Consider the following 14,850-nt stretch of genomic DNA (forward strand, 5'->3'; position numbering starts at 1 on the left):
CTCGGGCCTGGGGCCTGTCCCTGGACTCTCCGACCTCAGTTTCTGCCATCCATCCAGTGATGGAGTCATGCCAGACTCCGTGGGGGGCGTGTATTACAGCTCCAGCTTTGGGATCCACTCAGGTGTCACGACCGACACTAAGGACGCCCGCTCATCAGGCCCTGGCAGAGCCTCCTGTGTCCACAGCACTCCCAGTGCCCTCCATCCTCCCCAACCTGCTCCCAGAGGAGGGAGAGCGGGGAAGACAAGAGGCTGAGTTGGCTCAAGGGTGCACCTCAGAACCCCAGACCCAGGGAGGCTCCTCCTTCCAGCACCTAGGGGGCAGGGATGATGAGGGTCAGAGGGGAATGAAGTATGTTCTCAGGCACGTGGCTTGGCCCCTCTGAGCCTCTGGCACTCCATAAGGCAGGAGAGAGCATGCTGTACAGGAGTTAAACACGAAGGCTTTGGGGCCAAAGGCCTGGGTTTGAACGTGGCCGGTCACCAGCTGAGTGACCTTGGGAAGCTCACTTAACCTCTCTGTGCCTTTGTTTCACATCTGTAAACTGTTGATAATAATAGTACTTATAATAGTACTTACTTCACAGAGTTGCTGACATGTAAAGAATTTAAAACACTCTGGCACACAGTAACCCTAAAAGATAACTATTTCCCAAGAACTTTGGCTTTTATCTGTCAAACACTTAGTCTCCAAGAGATTTTATTCCAGAGGATTACATGCAGTCTCACGTAATTCAGTCTCACGTCAGCCCCCTCTCCTATCTCTGGGGCGCATCTGACCTGTCCCCTCCTCCCCCACCCTGGTGGCTGCCCCTCCTGCCAGCCCAGTGGTTTTCGTGTCTGTCGAGCTCTTTCCCACTCACAATCCCCTTCCATCCTTCCTAGTCCATTCCATAGTAGCTCAGAACCGAAGCCTGAGCCCCCGAGGGAGCAAATGATTTGTCCAAGACCACCAGCCTGTTAGCTGAGGCAGGGGGTTCAAGTATCTATTCCTGAAGCTCAATCCAGGCCCTATCCACTATACTGTGCCCATCCTCCCACTATCAAAACCTGTTCCTGGCTAAACGTCAAAAAGTAACATACACTGAGATACAAGTCTTGAGCGAGTGTCCGTCTTCTCCAGGGCTTGCTATTTTAACAGAGATCAAAACATGGTAATACTATTTAAGAGGTAATAGTTATTCTTATCTTCGCGTTAAATTTTTAGAACAACAGTACAGGATAGGGTCTGCTATTGTGTCTGTGGTAATAGACAAGGAAACATAAGCCGAGAGAGGTTATGTAACATGCTCAAGATCTCCCAGAAAGCCAGAGAGAGTCCAGGGGTCCAGCCCCAGGGTCTGTATATCAGGCATGCAGAAAGTGGCTAGCACAGGAGTAGACAGAATTTTGCTTCACCGGCAGCAGCCCTAGAGGGCTGGGTAGGGTAGGGTCGGGTCAACACACCCCTATACTACACTGCCTCACTGAGTGGAAAAGATGAAGCTAGGATGGTGGAATTTCAGGCAGCAGCCAGTTGGTGAAGATTTCATTCTGGAGAGAGGGATTTTGTGCACCTCTGGAGTTACAGGGCTTGGAGGCTGTCCCCATGCTGACTCCTCCTCTGGCCGCACTGGGTAGCAATTGAGCCACAGTGTCCAATGACAGTTCACAAAAGACTCTGAGCTCACACTCACAGGCCTAACTCAGCAGAGCCCAGCCACCCCATGACCCTCACGGGCCTGGGTTCCTTTGGGTTCACAGCCCGAAGCACTGAGGGATGAAGGCATTTTCGTAACCCACAGCCCATGCCCATCCAACTCTGCACCCCCAGCTCTTAGTTTAGAGTATTTACCGTCCTCTGAAACATCTTTCCTCCCAACCAAATTCTTACCATTCTTCTAGACCCAAGTTCTGGACAAGCCAACTCCACAAAGCCTGCCATGACCACACCTTCAAATACCATTCAGGTTTCCGCTCAGGTGTCCCCTCCGGTGAGAGGCCTTCCCTACCCACCAGCACGAAGAAGCCCCTCTAAGCACTCGCCAAATTTGCAACATGGCCTTCTGTTGTTTTTCCTACGACTTTTATCTATCTAAAACTGTCCTGCTGATTTCTTTGCTTTCCTTTTTCTTCTCTCTCTCTCTCTCAAAATGCAATTTGAGGGCAGGGACTTGTCTATCATCACTATTGTAACGCCAGTGCCTAAGGACCCTGCACCCGCTAATTAGACAGGGACCCTGAGGTCCATACAGGGATTCACCCAAGGTCATGTGGCAGACAAGTGGCAGAGGTCAGCCTGGTACCTGCACCTCTGCACTGGGGCCCCCGCAGCACGAAGCCCGCCCCCATGCCCACCCCAGCTAACCCTCTGCTGACCTGTCTTTTCCTTGCCTTCACACTACAGTGGGGCCAGAGCCTGCCAGGCCTGGACCGCTGAGCCTCTCCACTGCCCCAGGGGCCTTCAGTGCCCCAGTCTGGGCAGTGTGGCCTGCTTCCCCCTCAGTCCCTCCCTTCCTGGCACCAGCAGCTCCGATGAGCTCATGTCTGGGAGCCTGGGAGCTGCCCTGAAGGAGAAGGTGCCTCCCAGGCCAGGCCCCTAGGCCGGGAGGTGTGTTCAGCCTGGCCCACGGCTGTCCTGGCAGGTGGAGAAAGTGGGCTGACCCCTGCCCAGCCCAGTGCCCAGGGATGTGGGGTGGGCTCAGGGAAACGAGTGTCACCCAGGGAGATGAGGCATGACTAGGGCTGGAGAGGAGACGTGCAGGGGACTCTTCTTGCACTTCTCCCATCTCTCCAGAGGCTCCTTGGCCACACTGGCCCTCCTGCTTGTCAAGGAGCTGCTCTGTCCCAAGGAAAGGGGGCTCTGCTGCCTTCTCCTCACAGAACCCCCCGAGCCAATCTCTTCCATTCCCTGGTCTCAGTCTCCCCAGCTCTAAAATGGAGAGATTAGATAAAATGCTGACTGAAGAGGCTAGGGATTAGCTGGGATTAGGCCAGGCTAGAAATGCCACAGGGTTTTTTGTCTTTATTTATTTAGTTTTCTTTTTTTCTCACCTTAGGGGAAAAGTAACAGATAACAAGGGAAGGAAGGAGTTAAAGGCCTTATTTTAACCATGTAAATCCTGATTTCAACCACAGTTTCATTTAGGTACTAGACTGGAGAGAAGGGGGGTGGTCCCAAGGGCCAGCCTGCAAAGTGGCGATTGGGAGCCAAGGTTGGCAGAGCAGCAAACAATTCACTTTTGGGAAGTTCTCTGAATATCTAGCGTGATCTGAGTCCATTGCCCTCATTGTACAGATAAGGAAGAGAGGAGGAACCAGTGCAAGATCCCACTGGGAGACAGAGGCAGGGATTCCCGCCCCATGCAGACACAGTGTTTTCATCTCCCTCAAGGTGCCACCCCACTGTCTGACATAACACAACAGGTCTGGGAGCAGGAAGAGGGCATCAGTCTGTCTGTGGTGCTGTTCCCCAAGACAGGATGGGGCCCAGGCCTGGGGTTGGGGACAGGCAGGCTGGCGCCTGCAAGGCTTCCAATCCCTTACCTAGCGTACCCTAGTCCCTCTGAGCAGCATCCTATCTCATCCTGATCCTTGCACCATGATAAGGGTGGGGTAACCTCTGACTGCCCCTAAAGCCTCTACCAGTGGCTGCTGTCTTCAATGCAGGTAGCCCCTCAGAGGCCACCCGCCCACCCTCTCACTGGAAGTCGGAGAGGGCAGGGTGCTTGGCCCAAGATCAGAGAGCAAAGTGCTGGATTCCCGTGCCACCTGCCAGGCGGGTTAGGGTGGGACCGGTTTACACGATGCTTCCCCACTGGCTCTTGTCCTTTGTGAGCAACCCAGACCCACGGAACACAGGAAGTCCTGTCCCCGGCCAGAATTAGCTTATAACCTGGAGTGGAGGTGGGGAGGGAGGGAGACGTTCTCCTCTGAGTTCTCAGAAAGGTCCTGTCAGGGCTCTGGACGGAGCCCGGAGCCCGCCGAGGCGGCGGTGCAGTGGTTAAGTTAGATAGGAGCCCCACCCTTCAGCTGTCCGGCCTCAGCAATCACCTTGGCACACAGGGCGAATTGTGAGAATGTGATGTAGAGCCTGGAGGGCAGCTCCACCTCGCCCCCGTAGGCACTCAGGAGAGGCCTCGATTTCCCTAGGTGGGGCTTGCGCAGGTCCCCAGCCCCTCCGCCCCCCCGCGCGGTTTGCGGGGCCCAGATCCTGCGTGCCTAGCCAGCACAGCGAGGTGGGCGCCCCGCCCGCGGGAAGAGGGGGGGCGCGGGCCCAGCACACGCCGTTCCCTCTGCCCCACAGGCGCCCATGTTGGTCAACCCAGCAAGGAGCCCAACCCAACCCGCGGCTTTCAGCTTTAGAGAGTCCAGCCGTTCCCCTCTTCCCCAGAACTGGTATGGGTGCGCACACCTCCGGCTGTCGCCCACCTGCGAGCCCGGGCTGTCCCAGCCGTGATCTGCTGGCGGATTGGGGCTCAAGGGCTGGATCTCCCACGCAGCCTCGGGGAGTAGGTGCCCGGCGTCGGGGGTGTTCCCCCGCGACCCCCTCCTCCACCGCTGAGCTGCTTCGAGGCTTCGAGATTTCCCCAGCCCCCCTCCTCTGCCGTCCCACTGTACAGGTGGGGAAACTGAGGCCCAGCGTGTAGCAGCCACTTGGCCAAGGTCACCCTGCCTGTGGGGACTGGAGCCCAGATTGCACCTCCACCTGGGCGGCACCCGGACCGACACAGGTGGGAAGGGGAGAGGCTTGCTGGGCGCCGGCACCCCTGCCGGGCCGGCACCCCTCACTCACCTCCAGCCTCGGCGCCTGGTCCCAGATCTCACCAGCGCCGCCACCTCCGCGCACCTGGCCGCGTCCATCAGCGCGCCCCACCCTGAGCGAGACCCCCCGCCGCCGCCCCCACCCCACGCAGGTTGGCCCCTCGGAGCCTCCGCCACGGCCCCCTCCACCACCGCCTAGCGGGCTGCGGGGACCCGGAGCCGGGAGGGCTGGGCGGGCTGGCGAGCCGAGCTCCAGCCGCCCGCTCCCCGGGGCCCTAGCGCCGCCCCGCGCGCCCCGCCCAGCCCTCGGAGGTGCGATTCCCTCCCCCTGGGGCTCAGCCTGCAGCCTCCCCGTGGGTCTCCTCCCCTCTTTCCTCTCCCTGGCCTCACTCTCTGCTGCTTGAGTGTCTCTGTTTCCTCAATTTCTCTCTCTCTTGGTCGGTCCCTAAATTCTGCCGCTATTTCGCTCAGTTTCTTCTTGTCTCTCGCATCTATTCACCCCCACCCACTTTCCTCTGTCCTTCCCATTAACTCCATTTTAAATCTGTCTTTGTGATCCTGTCCCCCGTAACTGACAGCACCTCCAGTCTCACCAGCCCGTTTCCTTTCAGACTCAGATGCCTACCCTCTCAGGCCCATCCCCTCGCTCCTCAGCAGCAGTAACTAGAATAACCGTTCAGGACTTGGGCAGGCAGGACTGCGCAAGGACTTAGGCAAAGGGGGGTTGAGGAGGACTGTCACCTTCCAGGCTGTCTGGGGCCATCCCCTGACTTAACTGGTGGGCCAGCAACAACAGAGGCAGTGATGCTCAGAGGCCCATGGCAGGGGTCGTTGTGCATCAGAATCAAACAGGGACGCTGTGGAAAGTTGAGATTTCCACCATCAGGTGCCTCCTCCCAGTGGTGGAAGGGCTGGCAGTGGACTTGGAATAATAAGCACTCTTCATTCCCCCAGCAATTCTGAAACAAAACCACACTTGGAAAAACTCTGTCCTGGGTTTTCACCAAAGTTTCCCTGGGTTCCAAGTGCCCCACCCCCCTAACCAGGATGATTCCACTTGCATGGTTTTTCTATCAGGGTTCTGTGTTTCGATTTCTGCTAGAGGAAGTTGGAAATGTGCTGACGTAAGCCCACCCACCTGAGGTTCTGTGAAAGGCAGAGCCGCAAGTGGCCTGGTTTGAGATGTCCCCTTTCCTCCGCAGATGGACTTGGAGTGCATGGGGTCAGTTCACAGACAGGACAAGCCCTCCCCATCTTCTCCTGATCCTCTGCTTGGCTTCTTGGCCACAGAGAGTTCCTCTGACCCAGTGGCTGCTCTTGTGCCAGGGCTGCCCCAGTTGGCATGGTGGGGGAGCGGGCCCTGAAGGGGTTGGGGGATTGGCATCAGGCAGCATATTGCCTGCTCTGTGAGTGCATACGCTATAGCCCAGCCTGTGAGAAAGCAGGAAACAAACTGTGTGGGAGACAGAGAGAGAGAGGGAGGGAGGCTAGGATTACTGCGTGGGTGGGTATGAAAGTGAAAAAGATGGAGAAAAGGAAGGACAGAAAGCGGTTCGGTCTGTATGTGGGCGTGTGACAGTGGGTGTGCAGAGTGGATATGCCTGCAGAAAAAACGTGTGTGCCTGCAAGAGAGATTGCACAGTGTAGGTGTGTGAGCACAGGAAAATGGAGAGAAGAACATGCTTCTAACCTCTGTCTGAGGGAAGGAATGTGTGTGGTTGTATGTTTACTGATGGGACTGCTATGTATACAAATTTGATGGATGTGCCCACATGTGAAAGTTAGACCTGCATGAGTGAGGCAGAGGTCTGTGGGAGGGTATGTGGCCAATGCCTACCCTATACACGGGTGTGTTGGTGTCTGAGAGCACGTACGTGTATGCACATGTGTGCAGATGTGAATATATACCCATGAGTATTTGCGTAAGAACATGGTGTGGCTCAGACGATAAAGCGTCTGTCTACAATGTGGGAGACCGGGGTTTGATCCCTGGGTCAGGAAGATCCCCTGGAGAAGGAAATGGCAATCCACTCCAGTACTATTGCCTGGAAAATCCCTTGGACAGAGGAGCCTGGTAGGCTACAGTCCATGGGGTCGCAAAGAGTCAGACACGACTGAGCGACTTCACTTTCACTTTCATGGTGTGTAGACATCATTTGCTTGTACCTATGCTTGCAGGGGGTGTGAGCGTGTATGTGTGGGTACATGCGTGAAGTATATGTGAACCTGTGAGCCCTGCCTCTATACCATCACCCCCTATTATGGTCACCTTGGTGAAGGGAGGGAAGGGGAGTAGGTGGGACCTTGCCTCTGGCCTCTCTTCCACGGGCCTGAGGAGCAGGGGCCTTGTCCCTGGCCCAGTGACCACTGTCAGCTCTCACCATGGACACTGACTCCTCTACCTCAATGGGATAGATGTGGCCAGGGGCAGGGCTACCCTGACAACCCAGATCCATACCCGCATCTCCACCCCAGAGGCTCGGAGCTATGTCCAGTAGAGTTGGAAGGGTCTCCAAATCCTCCCGATACCCCAGGCCCCCAAAAACAATGGCCTGGAGAGGAGGGAAGGTGGGTCTCCCAAAGCCCTGGGCAGAGAAGGGGTTGGACTGGCAGTGGGTCCCTGGTCTCCCTGGGAGGAGAGGATATGGCTTGGCAGAATCCCCCACCATCCCTCAGAGCCCAACCTTCCCCAGCCCCGTGGGTGGAAAACACAGCCTGCTGCCTTGTCTCCATGGAGACAACGCAGCACAGAGGGTGGTTGAAAGCATGGGCCAGACCTCCCGGGGTTGAAATGTCAGCTCCTCCACCCACCAGCCTAAGACTTTGACTTGTCACTTAAACTTGATATGCCTTAGTTTCCTCATCTGTGAAACAGTTAAGAAAAGCGTGCACTTCTTAGGGTTGTTTAGAGGATGAGACGAAATAGCCCACACAAAGCATTAAGCCCAGGGCCTGGCAGCTGAACTGGGAGGTAGAAACCCTGGGTTCCCTCTCTGGCTTTGCCACCAGCTTACTGTGTGACCTTGGACAAGCTACTTGCCATCTCTGGACTTTAGAATCCCCACAAGATTAACTATAGGATAATTTCAGCAAGCCCTGCCAGTTATGATCAGCTGAGACTCTGTGGAAAGGACAGCGAGGGGCTCTCTGGTGAGCTATAGACTGACTAGCGCTGATGAGGAGCGCTAGGTAACTTTCCTTCCCACGTTTCTTCTCTCAAGTTGGCAGCAGTTGATGGCAAGAAAGCTGAGCTGCAGTCTGCTGCCCACTTCATCTCTTTGCATCCCCTGACCCTCCAGCCTGCTAAGGACCCCATTCGACCCTGCTCAGTTGGTACCCAGGCCTTAGAGAAATGCCACTGGATCCCACCTACCCCAAGTGCTGGATGCCCAATGGCAGAAGATGCCTTGGCCCATGCTTAAAACTTCCAGGGAGCACTCAAGAGAGGCAGGTATAATTGTGGAAGGATGGATGTAATTGTCTGAAGATGCTTATAATCCTTTGGCAGTAATGGGAGGAAGCTTTAAAAGGAAGCCCTAACCCACTAATAATCTGGCAGCTCCACAGGCCTCTTCCTTCTGGATATCCAGGCAGAGAGAAGGGACTGTGGCCACTCCCTTTCCCAAGGGAGCAGAAAGGCTAGTGTAGGCTCCGACCCAAGACCACCCAGGTTTCTGCTCTCTTGCAAGACCCAGCTTCTTCTCTGCCTCTACTTCTGAGAAGTCTTCCCTGCCCACTCCATCCTCCTGAGGTCACTCCTGCCTCTTCTGTCCTGGGAAATGTTCAGGACATAACTAGATAACCATATGGCTAGATGTTAAAGAGAAGAATGAACCAGACTGTGAGCAAGAAGAAAAAGATCATAGTCTCAGCTCCAGTGTTGACTAGGACCTTGGGCTTAAGTCTCTGAGCCTCAATTACCTCACCTGTACAATGGGGATAATAAAACCTACCTTGAAAGGCCAGAGTAAGACCAATAAGAATGAGATATCATGAAATGGACCAGCTCCGTGTGAGAAGCCAACAGAACCCATTAATGGTTGTCTCTGCATACATGGTCTCTTCCCCTCCAAGGTGTCAGCAGACAGCTCTCTCCCCAGCACTCTCCCATATAGATCCAGAACACAGTGGTAGCCAAGAGCAAAGCCCACATGCAAACACTGTGACTGAATTATGGCCTTGGAGCTTGCTAGCTGGGAGTCTTAGACGAGTTACTTATAGTCTCTGGGCCTCAGTCTTCTCGTCTGTATAATGGAGATGGTAACAGTATGTCCCTTAGGGAATTGTTTTGTGATTAAATGAAATGATATGTGTGAAGCTCTTAGCACAGTGGAATTGGCACATGAGTTCAGTTCAGTTCAGTTGCTCAGTCGTGTCTGACTCTTTGCGACCCCATGAATTGCAGCACGCCAGGCCTCTCTATCCATCACCATCTCCCGGATTTCACTCAGACTCACGTCCATCGAGTCCGTGATGCCATCCAGCCATCTCATCCTCTGTTGTCCCCTTCTCCTCCTGCCCCCAATCTCTCGCAGCATCAGAGTCTTTTCCAATCAGTCAACTCTTCGCATGAGGTGGCCAAAGTACTGGAGTTTCAGCTTTAGCATCATTCCTTCCAAAGAAATGCCAGGGCTGATCTTCTTCAGAATGGACTGGTTGGATCTCCTTGCAGTCCAAGGGACCCTCAAGAGTCTTCTCCAACACCACAATTCAAACACATCAATTCTTCGGCGCTCAGCCTTCTTCACAGTCCAACTCTAACATCCATACATGACCACAGGAAAAACCATAGCCTTGACTAGATGGACCTTAGTCGGCAAAGTAATGTCTCTGCTTTTGAATATGCTCTCTAGGTTGGTCATAACTCTTCTTCCAAGGAGTAAGCATCTTTTCATTTCATGGCTGCAGTCACCATCTGCAGTGATTTTGGAGCCCCCAAAAGTAAAGTCTGACACTGTTTCTACTGTTTCCCCATCTATTTCCCATGAAGTGATGGGACCAGGTGCTGTGATCTTCGTTTTCTGAATGTTGAGCTTTAAGCCAACTTTTTCACTCTCCTCTTTCACTTTCATCAAGAGGCTTTTTAGTTCCTATTCACTTTCTGCCATAAGGGTGGTGTCATCTGCATATCTGAGGTTATTGATATTTCTCCTGGCAATCTTGATTCCAGCTTGAGTTTCTTCCAGCCCAGAGTTTCTCATGATGTACTCTGCATAGAAGTTAAATAAGCAGGGTGACAATATACAGCCTTGATATACTCCTTTTCCTATTTGGAACCAGTCTGTTGTTCCATGTCCAGTTCTAACTGTTGCTTCCTGACCTGCATACAGATTTCTCAAGAGGCAGATCAGGTGGTCTGGTATTCCCATCTCTTTCAGAATTTTCCACAGTTTATTGTGATCCACACAGTCAAAGGCTTTGGCATAGTCAATAAAGCAGAAATAGATGTTTTTCTGGAACTCTCTTGCTTTTTCCATGATCCAGCGGATGTTGGCAATTTGATCTCTGGTTCCTCTGCCTTTTCTAAAACCAGCTTGAACATCAGGGAGTTCACGGTTCACATATTGCTGAAGCCTGGCTTGGAGAATTTTGAGCATTACTTTACTAGCATGTGAGATGAGTGCAATTGTGTGGTAGTTTGAGCATTCTTTGGCATTGCCTTTCTTTGGGATTGGAATGAAAACTGACCTTTTCCAGTCCTGTGGCCACTGCTGAGTTTTCCAAACTTGCTGGCATATTGAGTGCAGCACTTTCACAGCATCATCTTTCAGGATTTGAAACAGCTCAACTGGAATTCCATCATCTCCACTAGCTTTGTTTGTAGTGATGCTTTCTAAGGCCCACTTGACTTCACATTCTAAGATGTCTGGCTCTAGATTAGTGATCACATCATCATGATTATCTGGCTCGTGAAGCTCTTTTTTGTACAGTTCGTCTGTGTATTCTTTCCACCTCTTCTTAATATCTTCTGCTTCTGTTTGGTCCATACCATTTCTGTCCTTTATTGAGCCCATCTTTGCATGAAATGTTCCTTTGGTATCTCTAATTTTCTTGAAGAGATCTCTAGTCTTTCCCATTCTGTTGTTTTCCTCTATTTCTTTGCATTGATCACTGAAGAAGGCTTTCTTATCTCTTCTTGCTATTCTTTGGAACTCTGCATTCAGAAGCTTATATCTTTCCTTTTCTCGTTTACTTTTCACCTCTCTTCTTTTCACAGCTATTTGTAAGGCCTCCCCAGACAGCCATTTTGCTTTTTTGCATTTCTTTTCCATGGGGACGGTCTTGATCCCTGTCTCCTGTACAATGTCACGAACCTCAGTCCATAGTTCATCAGGCACTCTATCTATCAGATCTAGGCCCTTAAATCTATTTCTCACTTCCACTGTATAATCATAAGGGATTTGATTTAGGTCATACCTGAATGGTCTAACGGTTTTCCCTACTTTCTTCAATTTAAGTCTGAATTTGAAAGGAGTTCATGATCTGAGCCATAGTCAGCTCCTGGTCTTGTTTTTGTTGACTGTATAGAGCTTCTCCATCTTTGGCTGCAAAGAATGTAATCAATCTGATTTCGGTGTTGACCATCTGGTGATGTCCATGTGTAGAGTCTTCTCTTGTGTTGTTGGAAGAGGGTGTTTGCTATGACCAGTGCATTTTCTTGGCAAAACTCTATTAGTCTTTTCCCTGCTTCATTCCACATTCCAAGGCCAAATTTACCTGTTACTCCAGGTGTTTCTTGACTTCCTACTTTTGCATTCCAGTCCCCTATAATGAAAAGGACATCTTTTTTGGGTGTTGATTCTAAAAGATCTTGTAGGTCTTCATAAAACCGTTCAACTTCAGTTTCTTCAGCGTTACTGTTTGGGGAAGGGCTCAACAAATAATAGCTATTGTGTTGTTGAGCTGCTGATGATCATTTTAGTTGCTATCAGCATCCCTTACATGCTTATCTAAATTAGCCTGCAACCTCATGATAGTTCTGTGAGGTAGATAGGGCTCATGTTCTTATTTTCATGGATGAAGAAACTGGGAAAGGATTTGAGGGGATCCAGAACTGCCACCCATGTCTCCTGACCCTAGCCATGGTCTATGAGAGGGGAGGGAGCAGATCCTGGGGCTCCCAGCTCTAGGGGACCTGGAGGTCTGTCTCCAAGTTCAAGGCTGCTGGATCCTCCTGGGACCCTCCGCCCTTCCTGAGCTAGGTGCATCAAAGTCTTCTCCTTGGTTGTATGTCCCCTCCTCCCTGCTCCCTGTTGTAAGGGAATAGGAAACCGTGGCCGTGGGGGTTGGTCAGACCCTGGGGAGAATTATTTCAGAAAAGAGAGTGGGCAGGAGGCTGGTGAGATGCCAGGTTGGATGTCAGCAACGCCTGCACAGAAATGAAGTGCTCCTTCAGTTTCCTGACGCACGAGCCCTCCCAGGCCTGGGTCCCCCACATGCCCTGCACCCCGGGATCTGCTGGCAGCGTCTCATGCCTGAGTGAGCGTGGTCCGGCTCATGTCCTTCCCATCTGGACCCACTTCAGCGTTTCCATGGGCCTGGCAGTGGAGGTGACTCAGTGTGGGTTTCCCTGTCCCGCCCTGCTCAGCTGTCTCCTGCCACCATAGGAAATTGATCACCCTTCCTTCCTTCCTTCGTGCCACGTTCACCAAGCTCTCCCCTACACGCTGTCACTGGGCCCTCACTGCAGTCCTGGTGACGTACCTCTGTCACCTCTAACAGATGGAAAACTGAGGCCCAGATGAGGAATATGGGCTCACCTCAACCACCCACAGGCTGACCAGGAGCTGTCTCTTCCTCACTTTGGGCCTCAGTTTCCCACCTGTAATATCAGGAGGTCTGTTTAGATCAGAGGCTCAGTCTCTACTTCAAAAGCTCCATGAGGGCAGGGACCACACCTGTGTGGCCCAGTACTGCGTCCCCAGCACCCTCAACTAGCTGTGCTCAGTGCGTTCAGCGAGATGGTCCCACCCCATCAGTTGTTCCCACTCCAAGGTCATTTGTTACCAGGAATGATTAACAGGCAGACAAGAGTGAGCGATGGGCTTTTTTTTAACCAAGCATGATAACATGGCTTTCTCTCACTGCCTTCTCACGTGCCATCTTTGGCAGAGCCAAGAGTGCACTTAGATGTGGTCCAGCTGGAATGACACGGATGGCACAGCCTCCCCTGTGTCTCCACGACTGTTAGTCTGTGCAGGCCCATGAGACTCAGATGGACTCTTGTGTACCATGGGAAAATATGGCCAGAGGTGTGTGTACATGTTAAGCCCCTGTGGGGTCCTCCATGACTCTGGCAGTTCAGGGGAAAAGGGCCATGAGCTTACCTGGTTTCTGGGCAATCCTGGGCCCCAGGCTGGGGCTAAGGCTGGCTGTCATCACCTGCTGGACCTTCATGGTGTCCCCGGCCTGATTGGCTCTGTTGTCAAGCTGGGAAACCCCTCGTGCCTCCCTGGAGCAACTGGATGGCCGGGTGCCCAGGGCTCTGGGAAGCTGTGGTGGCCCTTGGGTGGCTCTGCAGGCCTTGTCCCCACTCCTGCTGGCCACTCGGTCTTCCTCCAAGTCTGTGAGCCCTGCCTCTCCCTGCAGGCCCTCCTCACCACCACTCTCCTCGGCCTCCAAGGCCAGACACCTGTAGCTGCCATCAGGGATCCCAAAGGCGCAGGGTGTAGACCTGCCTTCGCTGGGTGCCGGTGGTAGGGATGGGAGGTGGGGGCCCAGCATGGTTCAGCCTCTCCTCACGGACACAAAGAAGCTGGCGCCCACACTGGGGCTGGGGCCAGAGACGCTTGCGTGATTGTTGGTCTCTGCTCTTCCTGGGGCCTTCTCTGGCTTCTGGTTGCCCTTCCTTCCTCAGCCAATTCACAGAGCTGGAAGGGGGTCCAACTGCAAGCCTTCCTGGCTGGGGGGGTGGTGGTGGACCCCCAAGGCTTCCTTCTTAACCTGTCTCTTGTCTGTGAGGTCTCCCCTTCAAGACGATCTATCTGCAGAGGGAGAAAAGAAACTGCGTGAGATGGTTCACTGGGTGTTACAGCCAGAATTTCTGAGTCCACTTTAGGGGGACCCTGAGAACTGACTGGGATTTGGGTCTCACGTGTCTGCAGGAAAGTCCCAAGCTTTAGTCATTCGACACCCCCAATTTCTGCTATACCCTTATGCCACCTGACACTTTATTTGCTTTTTATCTTCCCATAAATCAACTTTAAATAACTTCTGTTATTTTAGACTTATCTTAAGCAGTAATTGCAGAAAACCACAATTATGTTGTGCTAAGTCATTCCCCCCCCCTTAATACGCATTAAATAAATATCTAGTTATTTAAAAATATTTATTTGGGCACCTCCTAGAAAAAATTCTCTCATGTGGCCCAAAGGTACCTGTGCCACAGGAATCACAGGAATGCTGGTGCAGAGGGTACGAACAAGGGGCACAACCCCCTGAGGAGGCTCTGCACCAAGGATGTGGTGCCCAGGCTTTGAGCTAGAATCCCACCTGTGTGATGGGCAACAAGCCACATGACCTTGTGAACCTCAGCATCCACATCTGTAAAACAGGAACTGTAATATTTCCATCTCAGTGTTGCAATGAGGATTAAGTGAGGAAATGTGTTGCAGAGGGTTTAAGACTGTTTCAGAGTCATAACTTAATACATATCAACTATTCTTTTTATTCCACACACACACAAATTTGAGCTCCTATTTACATTTTAGACACCATAAAAAGTCCTGGCGACCCAATGGGGATAAAGAAGATATGGTACTCTGACTCATGAAGCTGTGGATGGGGGAGCTGTGGATGACAACAGGGCCAATAATAATAACAGTATGATCACTTAGAAATGTTAAAAATGAGAATAATCCAGGAGAGAGGGGATGGAGGCTTCCTATAGGGATGCAAGGAGGAGAGATTGGAGAGAAACTTGGGCGGAAGAATTGGCTGGGCTGGGAGGCAGATGGAGAGTGGGTGTGGAGGAAGAGGGAGGAGGCTAGGATGCAGCCCAGTTCGTCACTCTGGTGACAGCGTGATTTCGTTAATAGAGATCAGGAATAAATGGGAAGGAGCAGGTGTTCAGGGGAGCAGGGAATTCAGTTTGGGATTTCCGGGGGA

General features: G+C 52.4%; 1 protein-coding gene across 3 annotated transcripts in view; it reads right to left on the reverse strand.

Annotated features, from left to right (window-relative positions):
* Window positions 1-14,850, reverse strand: part of SYNPO (synaptopodin) — a 59,967-nt gene that overhangs the window by 27,789 nt on the left and 17,328 nt on the right. For 2 of the 3 annotated variants that reach the window (XM_018050142.1, XM_018050143.1), the window contains exon 2: window positions 13,071-13,727. In XM_018050142.1, the coding sequence (XP_017905631.1) occupies window positions 13,071-13,467 (397 nt within the window). In that variant the 5' untranslated portion in view covers window positions 13,468-13,727. Of the gene's footprint in view, window positions 1-4,774; window positions 4,963-13,070; window positions 13,728-14,850 lie in introns of those variants that run through there. The other variant, XM_018050144.1, reaches the window with a different exon arrangement.

This window comes from Capra hircus, chromosome 7 (assembly GCF_001704415.2).
Source record: "Capra hircus breed San Clemente chromosome 7, ASM170441v1, whole genome shotgun sequence".
In the NCBI taxonomy this organism is placed as follows: domain Eukaryota; kingdom Metazoa; phylum Chordata; class Mammalia; order Artiodactyla; family Bovidae; genus Capra; species Capra hircus.